Source organism: Camelus ferus, chromosome 14 (genome assembly GCF_009834535.1).
Source record: "Camelus ferus isolate YT-003-E chromosome 14, BCGSAC_Cfer_1.0, whole genome shotgun sequence".
NCBI classification, from domain to species: Eukaryota; Metazoa; Chordata; class Mammalia; order Artiodactyla; family Camelidae; genus Camelus; species Camelus ferus.
Window position 1 is genome coordinate 39,577,127 of NC_045709.1, and position 19,860 is coordinate 39,596,986.

At 35.2% G+C, this 19,860-nt stretch overlaps 1 protein-coding gene across 7 annotated transcripts in view; it reads right to left on the reverse strand.

Annotated features, from left to right (window-relative positions):
- Positions 1–19,860, reverse strand: part of GPC5 (glypican 5) — a 1,150,604-nt gene that overhangs the window by 549,125 nt on the left and 581,619 nt on the right. For 6 of the 7 annotated variants that reach the window (XM_032496786.1, XM_032496787.1, XM_032496790.1 and 3 more), the window contains exon 7: positions 11,001–11,157. In XM_032496786.1, the coding sequence (XP_032352677.1) occupies positions 11,001–11,157 (157 nt within the window). Of the gene's footprint in view, positions 1–6,130; positions 7,617–11,000; positions 11,158–19,860 lie in introns of those variants that run through there. The other variant, XM_032496785.1, reaches the window with a different exon arrangement.

The following is a 19,860-nucleotide window of genomic DNA, read 5'->3' on the forward strand; positions in this document are numbered from 1 at the left end:
ACTCCCACTTACAGCACAGGCCTTCCAGTTTAAGGTAAAAAGGGTCTTTTTTTTTTTTTTTTTTTTTTCTGGCTTGTATTTCTTTGTCCTAACTTGACAGGGAAAGCTGAAGTTAAGACAAAATGAATAAAATTAAATTGAGCTAAGAAGTCAATTTAAAACAATAGTTGACCTTTTCTGAAAGCCTTGGAGCTCCGGTAATCCACATGATTCAGATGACAGCAGAGTGGAATCTGGAAGCTTTTGTATCTAGACGCAGGGCTGCATCGCATACATATAGGTTACCAGATGTCTAGTTTAGTCTTTAACTTCTCACAAGAAGAGAAATGTTTCATCTGTTCATTCTCTAAATCTATTTCTTCATGTCAGAACTTTTAAAATCAGAATTTATTTTCCTTTGTTCTTAGCCCCAATTCTTCTTTTAAAAATTAAATATAGTTGATTTACAATGTTGTGTTAGTTTCTGATGTACAGCAAAGAGATTCAGTTATACATATATATGCTTTTCCATCCTCTTTTTCATTATAGGTTATTACAAGCCATTAAATATAGTTCCCTGTGCTACACAGTAGGACCTTGTTGTTTATCTATCTTATATATAGTAGTTTGTATCTGTTAATCCCAAACTCCTAGTTTATCCCTGCCCCTCCCTTTCCCCTTTGGCAACCATAAATTTGTTTTCTATGTCTATGAGTCAGTTTCTGTTTTGTAAATAAGTTCATTTATACCATTGTTTAGATTCCACATATAAGTGATACATGATATTTGTCTTTCTCTGGCTGACTTGCTTCACTTAGTATGATAATCTCTAGGTCCATCCATGTTGCTGCAAATGGCCTTTTTTCATTCTTTTTTATGGCTGAGTAGCATCAGCCCCAGTTCTCAAGGGAAGAGAAAAACAGAAAACATCTTTGTAATATTTCTTCATACATTGTTACTACTGTTTTCCAGACCTTTTTTCTTCAAGTCTGTTTCTTGCAACTTTAATCATTTACTTTGCTTTTTTACTCATTCCACTTGAGAACTCTGTGGAATCTGAATTTTCATGTCATTTGGAGCTTGGATCTTTTTTCCCTCAACTTTAAAAATCATATAGGCTTTGTTTTTTTCATGAAACAAAAAACCTTTCTCTCTCCTCTTCAATGCCTGGACAATGATGTACGTTTAAGTAACGCAGTACGGATTACGGGATGTCACTTGTTGGCATCTACTGGGATACAATGAGTTGCTAATGTTTCTCAGTGGTGTATTTTCATTTAATTGTTCCCCTCTTTGATAGAATAATCAATGTTGCAGGGTTCTGGATATAAGATGTTTTCATATAACACAAACCACATATTTAACTATGGGGAAAAATACCCTTATATACATTAATTTCTGTATCAAAAATTCTGCTACTCATTAGAGAAGGAAATTTCACCATTCAGGCTAGGGTTTATGTATTGTGTGTTGTGGGTGTGTTTTGGTTATTGTCTTGTCTTATTTTGGGTACAGAGGAGTCTGTGTTATTACCAATAGAACCTAAAACAATGTTTCTAAAGGGACATAGCCAAGGTCACACAAGTCATTCTTGCTTTTTTTCCCGTGATTTCCCCAGCTTTGCTTGATTCTTCTCACCTCCTGAGTAAAGAGGACCGTGATGCCTGTGTTAAACAGCCCTCCCCTCATGACTACACCCAATGGAGAGCTGACCTGTTCTCCTTTCAAGTTCTTTAGAATCGTTCAGCAATAGTACAAACCTAAAATAGTCCATCACAAGAACAAACCTATAAGCCATCTGTCACAATACCCTCTCAGTGCACTGTCTCCCTTGGTGCTGCAAATAAACCTGACTTTGACAATAGAAGCTTCTCTGATGATCTTTATCTGATGGGTTTTATCATAGTAAGAAGAGCTTTCCACAAAATCAATTATACCTAAGACATTTTTCCAAATAAATGACCATTGTTTTAAAATATGCCTTTCCCTGAAACATAATATTTGAGAGAAATCAAACGGAATTTGCTAGTATCATGTTCACATCCCTTGGTTTTATATGGTAGGCAAATGAGATCCAAGACTCATTCAAGGCCCCCAGATGCTAGTGACAGACCCACAATTAGAACTCATGTTGCTTTATATATTGTCCAATGTTCTTCTTCTATAAAGCCACTGTAAAGTTCCACATAGTTGCAGCCTCTTGAAAGCACAATAGGATAAATCTCTGATGTATATGAAGAATACAACTGAACATTTTTAATTGCTTTTCCAAGTATTTAGACTAATATTTAGAAATACTTTTTCTAAGGATGCTTCTCTTTCAAAAGCGTTTCTTTTGCAATTTGCAACTTCACCCATATATGCAAAAATATTTTCAAAACATTTAAAAATATGGCACAGAGTTTTTTATGCACAGTTTGCTGAGACTGTTCTGCTGTTCTTGACTGGAGCACTATTGCCTGCCTCTCACCCCAGTTCTGCACATCCTAACTGGAACCAGTGTGACCTTGGGCGAAGATCTCAGTGCATATGTGCCAAACAGGGGAAACAATATTACTTCTCATATAGAAGTCTGTTGAGATTAAATAAGTTAATACATAGAAAATACACCAAACAGACCTGGGCTCTGTAATTGAATATCAATTAAAAAAAATAGTAAGTATTGTTTTTAAAATGTCAGCTATTAAGAATTATTATTATTGCATTTAAAAAATTCATTTTATATATTAGATTTGTATTTTATAAGCAACAAATTTGACATTTTTTTAATTAATAAACATTCTTGTTTAGACCAGTTTTGTGTTCACTGCAAAACTGAGCAGAAAGTACAACGATTTCCCATATAGCCTTCACCCCCACACACAATCTCCCTCATTATCAACGGCCCCCACCATTGGGGTGCACATGCTACAATTCATAAATCTACACTGACACGTCATTATCACCCAAAATCCACAGTTTACTTTAGGGGCCACCCTTGATATTTTATATTCTGTGAGTTTGGACAAATATACAAGGACATGTTTCCATCATCATACAGTTGAGGCTTGAACAACATGGGTTTGCTGTCACCTTATGTGTAGATTTTTAAAAAGAAATACATACTACAGTACTATACAATCTGAGGTTGCTTGAATCCAAGGATGCAGAATCACGGATAGGAAATGCTGACTATAAAGTTACACGTGGAGTTTTGACTATGCGAGGGCATAGTGCTTCAGTGCCCCAACCCCTGCGTTGTTCATTACATCCCCACCAGCAGTGTAGGAGGGTTCCCTTTTCTCCACACCCTCTCCAGCATTTCTCGTTTGTGGACTTTTTAATAATGGCCATTCTGACTATTCATTCATATATTCAGACGTTAACTTAAAAAAGATTTTCTGAGCATCTTCACTCATGCATGCACTATATTCAATTCCAAGGATATAAAGATGAACAGAAGAACATGGGTACCATTTTTAGAAACTCATGGTCTAAGAAGAAATAAAACCCTAAGTAAACTACAGTGTAATAATAACAATACGTACAGTGTTAAGTTAGCAGATGAGGAAGTGACCAAGTTCACTTGGAGAGGTGAAGAAATCACCACAGAAAAAAATAGTTAATTTTCATTTATGTCATCAATATATCATGTCTGGATTACTGTAGTAACAGCTTTCCCTAGCTGCATTCTCAACACTGCAATTGTTGCTAGAGTACAAACTGATCAATGAACTGATTTTTGGCATGGCATGCTATGGATAAGTGATTGACTCATGATTTGGTTTATGCCAATCCCCAGCCTACCTTATATAATACAGCATTCCAGAACTCCACGCACTTCCCTAATAATGCTCAACTTTCTAGTTCTCAGGTTTCTATCCCTGCTTCATTTTCCTGTAGATACTAGTCCCCTGGTAATCCACAGCCCTATTAGAAACTGTTTCTTCCCTTTATGCTCCCATAAGTTCTGTTTTTCCATAAATAAAATTATCCACACTGCACTGTAATTTCCTTATTACTCATCTGTATCCCCCTGAGGCAGAGATTCGTATGATGACTAGCACAGAATAAGTGTCACGTAAGTATTTGTTGAATGAATGAATGAGTGGATGGATGGATTGAGACGTAAGGGGCTGCCACCAAAACACTAATAAATATGGGCTTGGAGTATAGCCATTAGTGGTGGAAATCTAATTTCGAGTTCAAAATTTGTATTAAGTTAGGGCCATACTATTCCCATGTGAGCTCCATAATGTAATTTAGATTTCTGGAAAAGAAACAGAAAAGTCTATCGAATATACTTGTAACATAAAGGTGAGTACTATTAATAATTACTCTGAAAAATGTTATAACAAAATTCCTATTATTCAGCAAAATTATAACCAGGGAAGTGGAATTAACTCTCTATATTACTTGATAGGTAAACATAATTATTTATATTCTAAAAGATTCAGCATGAAACATTAGAGTTATAAAGAAATTAAAAGAAGTAAACCATAATCAGTCAAAACCTACCTCCAAGCAGGACAAAATGTGTTAATGTATCTCTTCCAAAATTGAGACATTACACATTAATCTAGAAAATTACAACCTTAGGTTTAGTATTTTACACTCCAGTTTAACAATTAGCACTCAAATAATTACTTTTGATATTAATTTTCACTCAAAGTAGCGTATTACACTAATGCAGTAATTTCATAGTCAGGTCTCTACCATGTGGAAATATGAAAGAATTATTTACAAATTTCACAAATATTGATAGTTGAAGAAAACTATGTTTATCAAATTTCTTCTATATTTAACACAGCTATGGTCTTTTGAGTGTGAACATATTTATATTCATTTTGGTTTCTAGTTAATATTCTTGACTAAAATGAATGTCAATATTTTCAATTCATTAGAAAAACTGGGTTTTAATGTTAATTGAGATGTGTCTTAGAGACATATAGATTATTTTCATACCCATTCATGCAATTCAGAGCATGTTCATTAGATGCCTCATGTTTGGAGGCATGGTGGAGGCGGTTGTTCTCAAGCTTTATTGGGAATAATTATTATTTATTATGCTTGTTAAATATAAATTTGTGGATTCTACTTGTGAAGTGTTGATTCAGTATTTTGGGGTGGAATTCTTCAATCTGCATTTTAAACAAGCATGGTGATAATTCTGATGGAAGTTGTATACTGTGTGATCAAAAAGAGTTCTGTGATGGATGAAAAGATAAAAAGGTTCTGGCTGACTTGCCCTCAAGACCTTACAATCTATGGCAGTTAATACAGCTTGCATACAGAACTATACTCTTGAATGGGTCATAGGAACCAATAATGGCATTGGTGCCAGCTGCGAGAATGGAATCATACTTTAGAAGTCCACAGGATGTTGAAGAAGTGCTTGACTGTATCTTGGAAAGTTAACTCAAATATTCCAAATCTAGGAGGACCTGAAATCAGTAACAGTAAAAGAAAGAGGCTTGGAATTTGTTTTCCAAGAATCAACAACATTTGGTACCTTAGCATTGCCAGTCGCATTTGCCATTTATTATGTATTGATGTATATTTTCAGTTATCCTGCCCTCATCTTTCTCAGTCCTGTACTGTTGGCTCCACGGGAGACTCCAGCCCAGTAGTTCCAGCGGTCAGTCCTCAGACAGGCAGTTTTACATGGTGGTTTCACTGACACTCACCCAGAGCTTCAAACCAACTCGGGTGGACCACGCCCAATACCAAATTAAAACAAAGACTCTGCGGTTCCAGGGCTGATTCCCTAGAGCATTTCTTTTCTGGAAGACAGCTATTTCCACTTGCTCTCTGTTCTACACGTCTAAGCATAAATGGCATTTCTTCTAATTTTCTTTGTGATTATTGTCTTCGGGGATTCAGGAAGAAATGGTAAAACAGGTGTTAGCCTGCACGGTAGAATATACATTGAGAGAACAGTAAGCATCACACAGTCACACTTAGCATTGTGCTACTCAACAGAGACCATAATTTCTTTATTTTATGTCCTTTAGTGTGGTCTAGATTTAGTTACGAGACTTAACAGAATAGCTAGTTGATTTCAGGAGGAATGCATGCTAGGAGGCTTCTTAAAATTTAATTAAAGTCTCACCTCATGATTTAAGATCAGTTCTGTGTCTAAGCCAAAGCGATGAAAATCATCCCTTAGGCATTCAAGGACAAACCCTTTTATTTCAATTCTATTATGTAAATCCATAACTGTGATGTACAGCTTTTCAAGAGATAAAGAGACGATGTTAGATGATTCATTAGGTACCCAGATTCCATTACACAATCTTGTTCACAAAACAGCCAGCAGCCAGGAAGGGTCTCTCAATCATTCAGAAATCAAAATGGAAATGTATTATCAGAATACTATTCCTAATGATCACATTTTAATTAAAATATATTTATCTCAGATATATATTTCTTTTCTCTTTAGTATAATTTTCATCAGTCATGTAAAAACTGTGGTAGATCACAATGTCACAACTTTGAACATTGAACAGGATATGGTTTTATGATGACCCTTCAGTATTAGACACTTAAAAAACGTAGATCAAAGTGTACAGTCATTATTCAAGATTACTTTCACTGTGTCACACAGGTTCAGGTCTAAGTTCCCTTATAAAGATTATTTATTGAATAAAGTAAACACATGATAGTTATTTAATTCTTTTCAGTACAGTTTCTTCTATTTGGGATAATTTATTAATAGGCTATTTATCAACATTGTACAAAGTAAACTGAATGTATTTTATTTTAATTGAATTTGATGAAACTTGAATTTTAGAAACAGTGCACATACTTTTAATTTACATATTTGGGACTGTTACTAATGTAAACAAATCCTACATGCTTGCATTATCTGTTTGGCATAATTTATACTGGAAAGAAAAAATCATCAGCTAGATAATGTAAAATATTATAAAATGCTTTCTACAAAATGAATAATTACATAGTTTTAGCAGTTCTAGAAGGAAAAATAAAGACTACTTTATCTAAAAAAAATTCCACTTGAATATTTCTTTGAGTTCTACCTTAATCTCCATGCCTAGATGAAATTTTGAAATAAAGTTGATTTTTGCTGAAAATAAGTTTAAGGAAGCCAAGAATTTTCACTCATTCTACAATCCTGCATTACTAAATAAATCAGCACTCTTTATTGTTCAGTGCCTAACAAAGCATCATTTTCATTTCACTATGCACGTGGAATACACTATTCTCTTCCAAGGTCATTGTTAGTGTCAGGCTATAGACGCATTTGCTAGAGGCTGATCTAAGGGTCATTACTAAGTGACAAATCCAAAGCACAGTATAAACAATAATTCCATTTATTGTAGGCTATGGAAGATCAACGAAAGTTCTTTCTAAAACTAGTAACTGAAAATTCCAATGCATTAGCCTTTTATTTCCAATTAAATCTCATTTAAATTGAATACTTTCTGTTCTCATAAGCGTACTTCCTAATATAACACAAAGGGGAATGCTTTATAGCTGGGTAGTGCTATCAGTGTCAGGGAACCATATTATTAATGCTATTATGATGCAGTAAGCAGTTTGTGGAACAGAAAATAGTTGAGAATAAAGATGATAAAAGGTTTGAGACTGAGTGCTGGCTTTCTCAAATATTAAGAATCTGAGATGATGCTGAGAACCTGTAAAAGAGAAGAGAAGAGCAGCCCAGGAGATAAGAGGAAATGAATGGTAAACAGCCCTTCCCAGAAAAGACTTTAAATGGCTGAATAAAAGGTGATTCAGGAGGACTTAGGGCTCAGGATGCTACATTGGGACCCATATCATGACTGGTCCGCAGAGGTGCTATCCAGAAAAAAATCATTTGAACACACACTTAACAATCTTTGTTGTCATTTACAGGCTTTTCAGTTAAAGTGAAACTATTTTTAACACTGCTAAAGATGCTACATAATATTCTATGAGCAATGCCGAATGTGACCACAGACAGAGATGAATTATCTCAGACCATCTGAAGACTTAAAATCACCCTACCACGTTTGCATGTGTGGTGTCTGAATCAACTTGTGATCAAATTCATTTCCTCTGAGATTGACTGTGAACCACCTTCTCAAAATGAATTTGATCGTGGGTTACGTATTCTTTGTTTTTTTTTTTTTTTTAAGCAGGGTTATTGCAATTGAAATTATAATCTCACATAAGAATTGCAAACAGCGCTACTGCAGATTTTCAAAACTACACATGGAATAGCTTTGTGACAACCTGTCTTTACTGGCACTTTGATTTATTTTTTTAGCAGTTGAAACTATCAGAATTTGGAAATATGAGGATAGTCAAACAGTTGAAAAAGTATTGATGGTAGTGAGAGTAGTTTTGCTTTGCATGACTACGAGAACAGAACTTGTTTTTTCCACTGGTGTACAAAACCCACCATCACTTAGCCACTCTGAAAGGATGACAAGTGTCAGGGATGCGGGGAAATGAAAGCTCAAAGCCCTTCCCATCCCACAGCTCCAAGTGACTAGTGAAATATTCACACCTACACAGATGAGCCAAGTTCAATACAAGAAAAATACAGAAAATAGTTTGTGTAATATGAGGATTTCTAAACCACTCTACTAAAAATAGGAATATATTTTCGGTCTCCTAAGAGTGAACAGTACATACTATAGATGGCTGTGTTTTTTTTTTTTTTAAATTAGAAATATACTACATGTATAACTATTTTTTTCAGACATTTTTCAAGTGACAAATGAACTGTGTTCTACTTATAATGCATTTTGTAAGGAATAAACATCAGTGTAAGGAAGAAATAATGGTGCATTTCAAGTTCTTGACACAAATGACACCCTGGTAAACTTTCTAGAGCATAATATTTTTAAGTCATCAAGACATCTAAATCTACGTCTTAACATACTTTAGCAATATATCAAGCCAGCCAAACACAGGTAAACCATTATAGTGCTTTATAAAAATAGAAATGTGACCTATGTTTTGCTTCTTTCCCTGTCCCTCTTTATGTCAGCATGCTATCCACGGTGGGATCCTCACCACATATTAAAAATTGAAAGGCAACAGCTATAAACTCGTAGAAACATGATAGGCAACCCACTTACAGCAGATGTGGATTTTTCTTAATGTTTGCCTGGAGTTCCTGAAAACCATCTCAAGCTTAAATCTTCCCAGTTCTGATGGATGGTTGCTTGTACCACATCTGGCCATTTCAGTAGTAATTGAAAACAGGGTTTTAAAGTAAAAAATTCATTCTCACCACCTTGACAAGTATGGTTTTGTGAGAAAACTATTAGTAGTTGAATATCCTCTACTGTCTCTACTTCTCTTGCGAACTAAGCCAAAAAATGTTATCTATTAATACATAGCAAGTTCTTGAGCTTATAAATAACTTCAGGAACAAAAAATCCCTATAAAATGATAATTCTACACACACACACAGAATTTATAGATACATTTTTAACCTAAGCTATTTTTTATAGTAATTTTTATGTCTTATAATCCTGGTAATATTTAAATGGCAAGGAAATCATGGTATGTATAAATACTCAAGATAAAATGAAAATGAAAGATTATTTAACATTATCCTACCAGATGAGTATCATAATTCCAAAATACAGTGGAGGAGGGCATTTTAACTGTTAGTAAAAATATTTTTATTCTAATGAAAACCCTTTCTTTTTCATTTTCTTCTTTTTCCTTTTTCTTGTCCTCAACAACAAAATATAGAAAAACAGGAGAAACCAATCTGATAAATGACATTAACACCAATAACAAGAACATATATCCTTACTGCTTCTACATGAGAAGAAGATATTTAACTTTCACTGGGAAATTGTGTTCATACATCAAACAATTTTGTTGTCTGTTGTTCAATTGCTACTCCAGTATACTACATCCCATCTGTTTACTGTCTGTGGTAAATTTACTGATGTTTCTAATAGTAAAATATATTTATTTATGCTAATTGTCTTGATTCTGTCCATCTTTTGGCTTCCATTCCCTTAACCAACATATTTGCCGTACAAAACAAGATCCTAGAAGGAATGGGATATTGATGCCTGAAGCATCTGTAGTGTTCCAAATTTACTACAGGAAAGCTGAAAGGTAAATGAATTCTTCTCCCACCAAAGTCATGAAAGGACATTTCTAACAGATCCAAAGGAGCCCTTTGTGATTTAGAGGGAGACCGACCATCAGGCCAGTCTCCAGATAGGGCTGCACAGGCATGACCTAAAGTAAATGAACAGTTGACAGCTGCTCTGGGTACATTAACGTTCACACTTCTCCCTCAGTTGATAACTTTGGTAGTTTTGCCCCTGTCGGCAGATACACGTACAAATCAATGAAGCATCCATACTCCTCAATTTGTACTATGAAGACAAGGGAAGGAAATTCATTTGGTGATTTTTGTTGTTGTTGTCATTTGGCAGTTCTGTCATTTGTGATAGTGACCAGTCTTGCAATACGAGAAATGGTTCCCAAACCCATGCATTCAAAACAATGTGAATGATTGGTGAGAATTTTTTTCTGAAGAACCAATTCATAAGAGTTACAACCAAGTCGTTTCTCACCATAACTAACCATATATTTAACCAATTTCTTCACAATTTGACCATGACGAAAACCAAATGAAATCAAGTATCTTTTACATAATGGCATGATAATACAATAAACTTGAAGAACTTTAATATTAAGTAGAACTCACCCATTCTGATTTCACATTATTTACCAACAGACATTTAATTTACACCAAACTAGCTATTTCATGCCCTCTGATTATCCCATTTAATCAATTCTCAGAATGGATTCTTGTTCGCTAATTTTTCACAGAAAAAAAAAGTCATTTCTATTGAAAGTCATTAGTTAAAAATAAACCAAAACCCCAAGAATGCATGTCCTGAAAAACCAAAAATAGGTTTATTTTTATTTCCAATTCCTCTTGCATGTCTCTGAATTCACTATCATTACTTCTTTATATTGATAATAATAATTTTCCTTAATTATATTTCAAAATCACTCCTTTAGAAGTAGTGTTGGAATCATACACTTACAGTCTGTGATTTTTAGTGTCCTCTTGACTTCTCCACTTCCCGATCCCCCGCAACCATCTTCATCATCACAGTCCCCGCTGAGCTGTTCATCCACGCCGCCGCCACTGCCCGTGTGAAGTTCCCACTTGTTGGGTTTGGGTGACCTACCCTGTAACAACTAAATATGGACACCAAAAGCATTAACAGCAAATTCAAATCATCTAAGGATACTATTCAAAAACACGTAGAAATTAGAATCATGTTCTTACGTGGATCAGTATTTTGGTATAGGTACCTTACCAAATCAAGTGTGCATGAAAGCTACAAACTACTGAAATAATAATAAATAATGGGCAAGATCTTAGAGCTATAAAGAGCTATGATCTACACTCTAGCTCTGCGATACAGCTTTGGAAAGCAAATAAAACCAGATCTTCTTGCTCATGGATACTTTGGTGAGTGAATTCTTGGTTTCTGAATACACAACATTTGAACAGCGTAAATCAAACTCCAATACAACACAACTCCCTCTACAGTGTATAGGCTGATGATATTGTACTGTTTTGTAAACCAACAGTCCAAAATTTCTCAAAAAGAAGAATACTATTCTTCCAGAAATGATTCAGTCAAAAGACTAGAATTTTGGACACATACATTTATAGTTTTATATAAACGTTCTTGGATGAAATACATAGTCCAACGTATATGGCACAGAACTGAACCTTGGAGCAAAAGACTTAAGTTCTACTTTCATTTCTACAAATCACTTAAGATATTTCACCAACTTCTGCTTCTTGGTTCTCGAGTAGTTCATTTACTTTTATGAGCAAAATAGACGAAATAGCCATTTTCCCCTAAGGCACGGGAATGCTGGTAATATTTTTGAATAATATTGGAAATGCTTGAACTCCTTTTCAAAAAGGTGATGTTATGAATAATAGAATATTTCACTTAAAGCTAAGACTGAGTAAAATGATCCAATATGCAACAGTTACCCCTCTAAGGCAGTTTTGAAGGACACATGACCAAGCATGATTTTCAGAGTGCTTTATGAAAGTATTCGGGTTGTTATTTCTAAGAGATTGCCTTGATAACGGTATTGATTAGCTGACAATAGTAAAATGCACACCTCGAGGACAGCATTTTACACTGAAAAACACAGAGCAAAATATCCTCAGTACATGCAAGACAAACATGCTTAGCATTTAAAGAACACTAACATTAAGCAACTGGACTTTGACAATTGACAAATTTTCAAAATTAAAAATGAAATTAGGTCACGAATTCTGAAACATTGTACTTCCTTAAAATTTTATTTTTCCTAACGAAAATGAAATGTGAAAACAATTTGGCAATAATTTTAAAATTCTGATCAGAATTTACTTCTACTGATCAGTATTTGACACCAAGTGTCAATCGGTGTCAAATTTTAAAGGAAGGGTTCTTTCATGGTCAACTGAATTTGGGCTTAAGTTAAGCAAAGCTTCCTTGTGTTTAATGCATTGATATGGATGCTACTTCCTGTAAGGGGGTATGGCACTGGGGAAATACAGATATGTAACAGAACGCATCAAAATTCAAAAATCTGACAAAGAAAAGGAAAAATAAATGGCATTATTTTAAAAAGAAAACAAAATGTTTTATAAGATTTTTAATAGTACCAATTATCATTTGTTATTTAGCATAATCATAAAGGGCTTGGACTCAGAGGTCCAACATACTTAGATTTAAACCCTGATTCTGATATACATTAACCATGAGACATTGGACATTGGGCAAATTCACTCTTTCATGCCTAAAACAGCAACAATATTATACCTGGGTCGTTGTTCGTATTATGAGAAAAATTTATATAAAGTACCCAGCATGGTGTTGGTACATTAAAAATGAATATAATTTGATAATTATTATCTTTATTATTATATATTCTATTGTAATAGTGCTTAAGTACTCAGAACACATTACTTGAAAAATTATTTGATAAATAATTCAATTACATGATTTAGATAAAAATTTTCTGAAGTATTATCTAACAAGTACAATAAAAGCCAAGCTCTTTGATGAGATATTACTCCTTTTCCCCTGACACTTTCCCCCAAATTTTCCCATTTCAACTTTATTTCTCCTTTACTTTTCTGAGTATTCTTCCAGTATTTTTCTGGGACTTTGATCAGAACAAGAGGGAGTCTTATGAACAGCACCAACAATATTTGAGTCATGAAGATCCAACCCAATGAATTTCAACTCAAAAATGCAAACAGGAATATAGCACATGTGAAACAAAACTTACTGTTTTAGGTAACTGATTTTGGTTGAAACTGATTAAATGCATTAATGATCAGCGTATGACTTATTTATTTGTAGAGTGACTGGTGAAAATAATAGATGACACTGGGGAAAAAATAATTATTTTAAAAAATTAAAATATTTACTACACTTCTCTTCTCTATTACTTCAGTGACACTCCAAGAAACATCTAAGGCACATGCACTCCCATTTTTAAGAAATAAAACTATACAAAATCATATTTTAATTTAAACTATCTTTGGTGGACAGAATTGTAAAATGGGCCTCAAGATACCTCATTTTGTTTTGTTTTGTTTTTATTGAAGTATAGTCAGTTACAGTGTGTTAATTTCTTATGTACAGCATAATGTTCCGGTCATACATATACATACATATATTCGTTTTCATACTCTTTTTCCAAACATTATTATAAGATATTGAATATAGCTCCCTGTGCTATACAGAAGAAGTTTGTTTTTTGTCTATTTATGTATGTAGTAGTTAATATTTGCAAACCTCAAACTCCCAATTTATCCCTTCCCACTCCCCTTCCCCCTGATAACCGTAAGTTTACCACATCTGTGAGTCAAGACACCTCATTCTGATCCCTGGGACTGTGAATATGTCCCTGTCACATTCACTGCACTACATGCAAAATGAATTTCACCAATCAAATAAAGGTTATGAACCAGTTGACTTTGTGTTCATTGAAAGGGAGAATATCTGAGTGGATCTAATGTAATTACTTGTATTTTTTTAAAGGCAGACTTTTTTCTAGCTATGAGCAGAGGAAGTCAAAGAGATCGGAAGCTTGTGGTGGAGGGAGGACTGGAGGTCAGGCTGCTGCCCCTGAGAGTGTGAACTTGGACCGGTGACATGAAACGGAACCCCTGGCGGCCTCTAGAAGCGAACAGGGATCTACCTTATAGCCAACGAAGAATTGGGCCCTCAGTCCTAGAACTGGATTCTACTAACAATCTAGATGATCCTGGAAGAGTAGTCTACCCCATGGCCCCCGAACCGAGTCAAGCGTGGCTGACAAATTGACTTCAGCCTTGTAAGACTCAGCCAAGAACCCTGAATAGCAAGCCCACTGGAACTCCTGACCTGTGAAACTCTGAGTTAATAAGTGGATGTTATTTGAAACTACAAATTGGGTGGTTATTGAGTATGCAGCAAGAGAAAGCAAATCACTCTCTAACCCCCAAACGGGCCACATTTACTTCTTGGCAGTCTTTCTGTTTAGTCTCTTTTGACCCCATTGCTTATTCCTCAGAACAAGTGGGCAACATTCCCATAATTCACTACCCTACTGAGAAGACAGTATCCTTAGAAAGAAGCAATCAGGTTTTTCTTTTTCTCTACTTTTCAGTTTCTCTGCCGCTGTACAATCCTTCTCACTGTTTTCCAAGTCTCCAAGGGACATGATTGCTCTTTCCTATGATCAACTGATCCAAAGGTATCCATGATTCCATCTGACCTGTGCATCCAGGTCCCCAGTAATCCCATCTCTCTGTAGTAGAGTCAGTATCTCCATCTCCTCTGCATGGAGATTCTGCCTTGTAGGGTCTTTTTCTTAATTCTCAATCATCATACATCCACAAAAGTTCATTTTCATCCTCACAATTATGATAAAGCTTAATTTGTGAAAGTTCCCAATAAACGTCTCTCTTTTTTTTTTTGAGGGGGAGGTAATTAGGTTTATTTAATTAATTTATTTAATGGAGGTACTGGGGATTGACCCCAGCACCTCGTGCGTGCTAAGCAAGCACTCTACCAGTTGAGCTATACCCTCCCCTCCAATAATAAATTTCTAATCAACAAAACAATGAGCCTTTCAGAGTAAGGCCTTTATTCAAAATCCCACTTCTTTTGGAATAAAATGATTCTGATTTCCTTTTAGTTTCATCATCTTTCTCTTTACACTTTCAAGACAATAAAAATAAATGTTTCGGTTAATCATGTAAATCTGCTGTTCTTTCTTTCTAGTCTCTCTCTGGGAACCCATCCTAACAGATTGTGCTCTCACCTGTATACAAATTACACTCAAATCCTTATTTGCAGCCCTGGTTACTCTTTAGTTCACCACCCAGCAGCAATTGGTTATAAAAATGCCCTTTAGTACTTTGTATCTTAAAATAGAACTTTTTATTCCACTGCTCATGTATCATTACAACTCCCCTCACCCCTCATTGGAAGGGACTTGTCTCTTCTGTCGAGTTCCACCAAATTACTTTCCTCAGATCAGTACTTTGCCATGTCATTTCTCTGCCTTAGTGATTTTTGTGACTCTTTACTATCAGAACCCACTGGTTTTCCACATGTATCTAGCAGAGAAACATCAGTCTAGATAGATGAGTCACAGAAAGAGATCCGGTGGTAAAATGTTTGGCAACTTCATACCGTGGCCCCTTCCTGACGTCTGTAAACGGAAAGCTCGTGGGGAATCTGATAGTAAGCAGTCTTGTTTAGTTGAAATTCAACCCACAGTTTCCAAATCAACATAAGCAAATTAGCCCCTCCCCTCCTGCAATAACCATTGACATGGTTTTGGAAATGAGCCTAGAAAAGAAGTTCAAATTTAGCCTCCAGTCAAGGTCCCAGAAAATATACCTTTTTTAAAAAACAATTATATCTAAAACAGTCCCCTTGCCCCTAGCATCCAAATCCCACCATGCAGCAGTTTGTTTTTCTCACAGAAATTGGGTGAAGGTATATGTTTATAACTGTGTTTATGCTTGTTTTATATTCTCCTCTTTATCGTTATTATCACTGTAAACAGTAGGACCCGGTATCAGTAACCTACTTCTGTCTTTGAAGGAGGGCACCCATATGGGAGTGAAAATGTCTGCCTTCATTCTCATGCTTCCTTTGGCTCTGAGTTTGTCCAAATGTAAAGATGGCATTTTGATCACTTGAACCTACTCCCTTGTCATGGAGGGTGGAAAGTCGATCACTACATACATATTTATAGAACAATTATGACAGAGGAAAGGGCATGATTTTGAGTCCCAGCCACACATTAATTGTGTGCCTTTAAGCAAATCACTTAAGTCCATTAAAGCTCATGTTATTGTATTGAATAATAATGCAAGGAAAAGCACTTTACATACTATAAAGCACCATGATCATGTACAGGGTTCTGTGCCAGACACTGCATCCATAAAATTAAGAAGCCTACAAAGTCAGGGCAGAGCGAAAAAAAATCTGTAGCACAGGGAACTATATTCAGTATCTTGTAGTAACTTCTGGTTAAAAAGAATATGAAAATCAATATATGTATGTTCCTATATGACTGAAGCATTATGCTGTACACCAGAAATTGACAGAACATTGCAAATTGACTATACTTCAATTAAAATATATATATATATTAAAAAAATTCAACAACTTTTAGGGTGTTCCTTTCTTCCTCAATGCCATGCAGTTTGTGCAGTCAGCTGATTAGCTGAAAATAGTCAGTTTTGATGACTGATGCTTCCGGCTTATGTTTAATTGGTTTAGGAAGCTCATTAGGGATGCTATCTTGGAGGATGAGTTTGGTGGGTAGAATATCTGATGACTCTAAGGCAAATGTATTTCTTTCAGCTGTGAATTAATCTCTCAATAGACTCAATTTGCTTTTTTACTAACTGTCTGGCAACATCCCATCATTGCAACAGCCTTTCAAACACTTACAATAAAATCTGGCAATAGATGCCTCACATATGCATGTTTGCTCTGAAAGAGAAACACATTCATCACATTCAACAATCTCCAAACGTGAGTACAATGGAATGTGCCTCAAAATCCAATATATAGTCTCTAAAATATTCCTTTCATTCTTTTACAAGCATTTACGCAGAAATACATGAAGTAAATATGTGTTTAGAACATCTGAGTCATCAGATATGTCCCTCTAGTCATCTGTTCAAACATAGACACTGTAAAAGCTGCTGTTTTACAATTTTGTATAATGGATGGACTATATACGTTGGTGAAAATTAAAATATTGACAGAAAAATTTCAAACCAGAAAAATGAAGGTGTAGAAAAAAATTATACTTTCATTTCATCATTAATAAAATAAAGAATACATTTTACATATATACCAAAAAAATTTCTCTGTGTATAAATACATGCAAATATATACCTACATATGAATTTAATTTTATTATAAAGCAATTCATGTCTGTACTTTCGTACGCTTTAAGTGAAACCTATAAAAAATGTATGGGAAACAGGAAAATAACAGAAGCTTATTACATTTTAAAATTGGAATTCTGATTCAAAATTCCTTATGATGTATTTTTTAAATTTACATCTATAACATATTTCAAATATGACCTTTAGGGGAAAAAAAAACCTCTTTATATAACATGCTGTCATTATTTTTTTTTTTTTTTTGCAATTTAACTTCCGTTTCCTCAAACCTCCAGTTCTGCTCCCATCTGTACCCCAACCCATCCCACTCTATTTTCACCTTCACTTATACTTTTTCATCTTTTACATATTTTTCTTATATCCAACTTTCTCACTCTATCTCTTTCAAATTTAGAAAATATTTTATCCACATAAACTAAACACCACAAATCTCCAGAGTATATTAAAGATTATATTTTCAAAAGCAGTTAAACCTTTATAGACTAGTCTACCTAAAAAGCCAAACATATTTTATAATATGTCATGTTACTTTTAGTTGACCAGACACAGAAGTCATTTCTGTAGGATATCTTGCCAGTGTTTGCTTTCAGTTTGAGCTTTCTGATCTCAGCTTCTGTTGCGCCAGTAATTTGAAAGGTCACTGTTCTGTGACATTTGGTTTATGCAATGCAGTCTGGCAATTTATAAAAGTCTTGTGATTTTGAGAATAGAATACTGAACTTAGAAAAGGCTTCACTTTACATTCACTCTCTGTCCTCTTAAACTGCAAATAAGACATTTGTTCTTTTTTCCCCTAAAAAATTCTGTCTCCCTTCCACCATGGCTGATCCTTACCTCCAATTCAAAACGTGGCCAGTTCCATTTTCTGAACTGCCATAACAAAAGTGACCAGATTAGTTTCTAATTAATGTGTGTCCTAGTCCAAACTTTATACTGGATGTCACAAGAGAGTTAAAACTAAAAGCTGGTGAGTTAAGTGCTAGCATCGATTGGAAACAGGGATATAACCTTAAATAGGACTGAGGAAAATTGTTGGATCCAAAGAGTAAGTGTGGATGCCAAACATCATTGTTTCTCAAATGGCTCTTGTGAAACCTCTATGTTAAAACACTCTAAGGTCTTGAAAAGAATTGGTGAAAAAGCCAAAAAAAGAAAGAAAGAAAAAACAACACATAAAACACAAAACTTTCTTACAAGACAACCCCACAGTTACTGTTGAGGACGGTAAACAACAAAATATCCAGTCTAAGTGAGCTGGATGGGTACAGAAGAGTGATAATGGGAGAAGAGGAAGAAACAAGGATGCTGGGGAGTAAGTGATGTATAAGGACCCTGAAGCTAGAGAAGAAGAGAAGGAGGGGAGAAGAAAAGTGGAGGTTATAAGTAAATTAAAAATCCATAGCATGTTTAATGGAACAACTGGATGTGCAATGCACAATTCTCAGAATCAAACATTTTATTATGGGGGGCAAGACGTATAAAAATGATGGGGCTTTGGAAAATTTTTTTTAAAGTGCAAATTATTTTCTCAATGCCATTGTCTTACTTCAAAGCTAATTGATCAATTTTCTAATTCATCATCACATATTCACCAACATGTACACACACATACACACACACACACACAAATTACATACATGTGATGTTACAATATACACATTGTCTTGCCAATATTATAGGACAGAAACCATCACTGAGGTTTCCAGCTGACCCGGGTCCATCTATGATTGACATTAAAGGGCATTCTACACAAGAATGATCAGATATTAAATAATTCTATTATTTTGCACTTCTTAGGTGCAGAATAAATATATAGTGTTCATGGTGTGGTTCATCATTGTGAAGTCATTTTTTAAAAACATGTCAAAAGGCTGTATCTCTTTAACAAGGTCTTCCTGTGCGTGGGGAATATTTAAACAGCCACTAATGACAGACTCACACGCAAATTTGCCCAAATATACAGTTACTTGTGCCCTGAGTTACTTCAGGAAACTGCCTCTGCCTGGTATGGGTGTCCCAGCAATCAAAAGTGCAAGTAACTCATCACTGAGATCATATTTAATTATTTGCCTCGTTACCCATGTCACCTTCCTGGCATTTCAGGGCCCAGCAAGCAAATTTCCAAAATCAAGGATAGAACAAAACTGAACATCCACTGCTCCTGAAGAAAGTAATCCAAAACACAGACGCACTGATGGAAGCTGACTTCTGGACCGCTCAGTGTCACCTGACGCTTAAGGCTTCATTTCACCACCCTCTGTGGAAGCGAGGGGGACCCGCATCATCAAGGTAGTCTCCCATGCATTTCCTGGTTAATAATGCAGACAGTGTTAATTTTACACGTGCTAACTAAGCGAGTGGTTTTCTCCCCTCAACTCCCCTGCTAAACATTCCCTCAGCTGGTTCAGTCATAAAGAACAGAACTGTCAGAATTAGCATCTCAGTTACCTGCT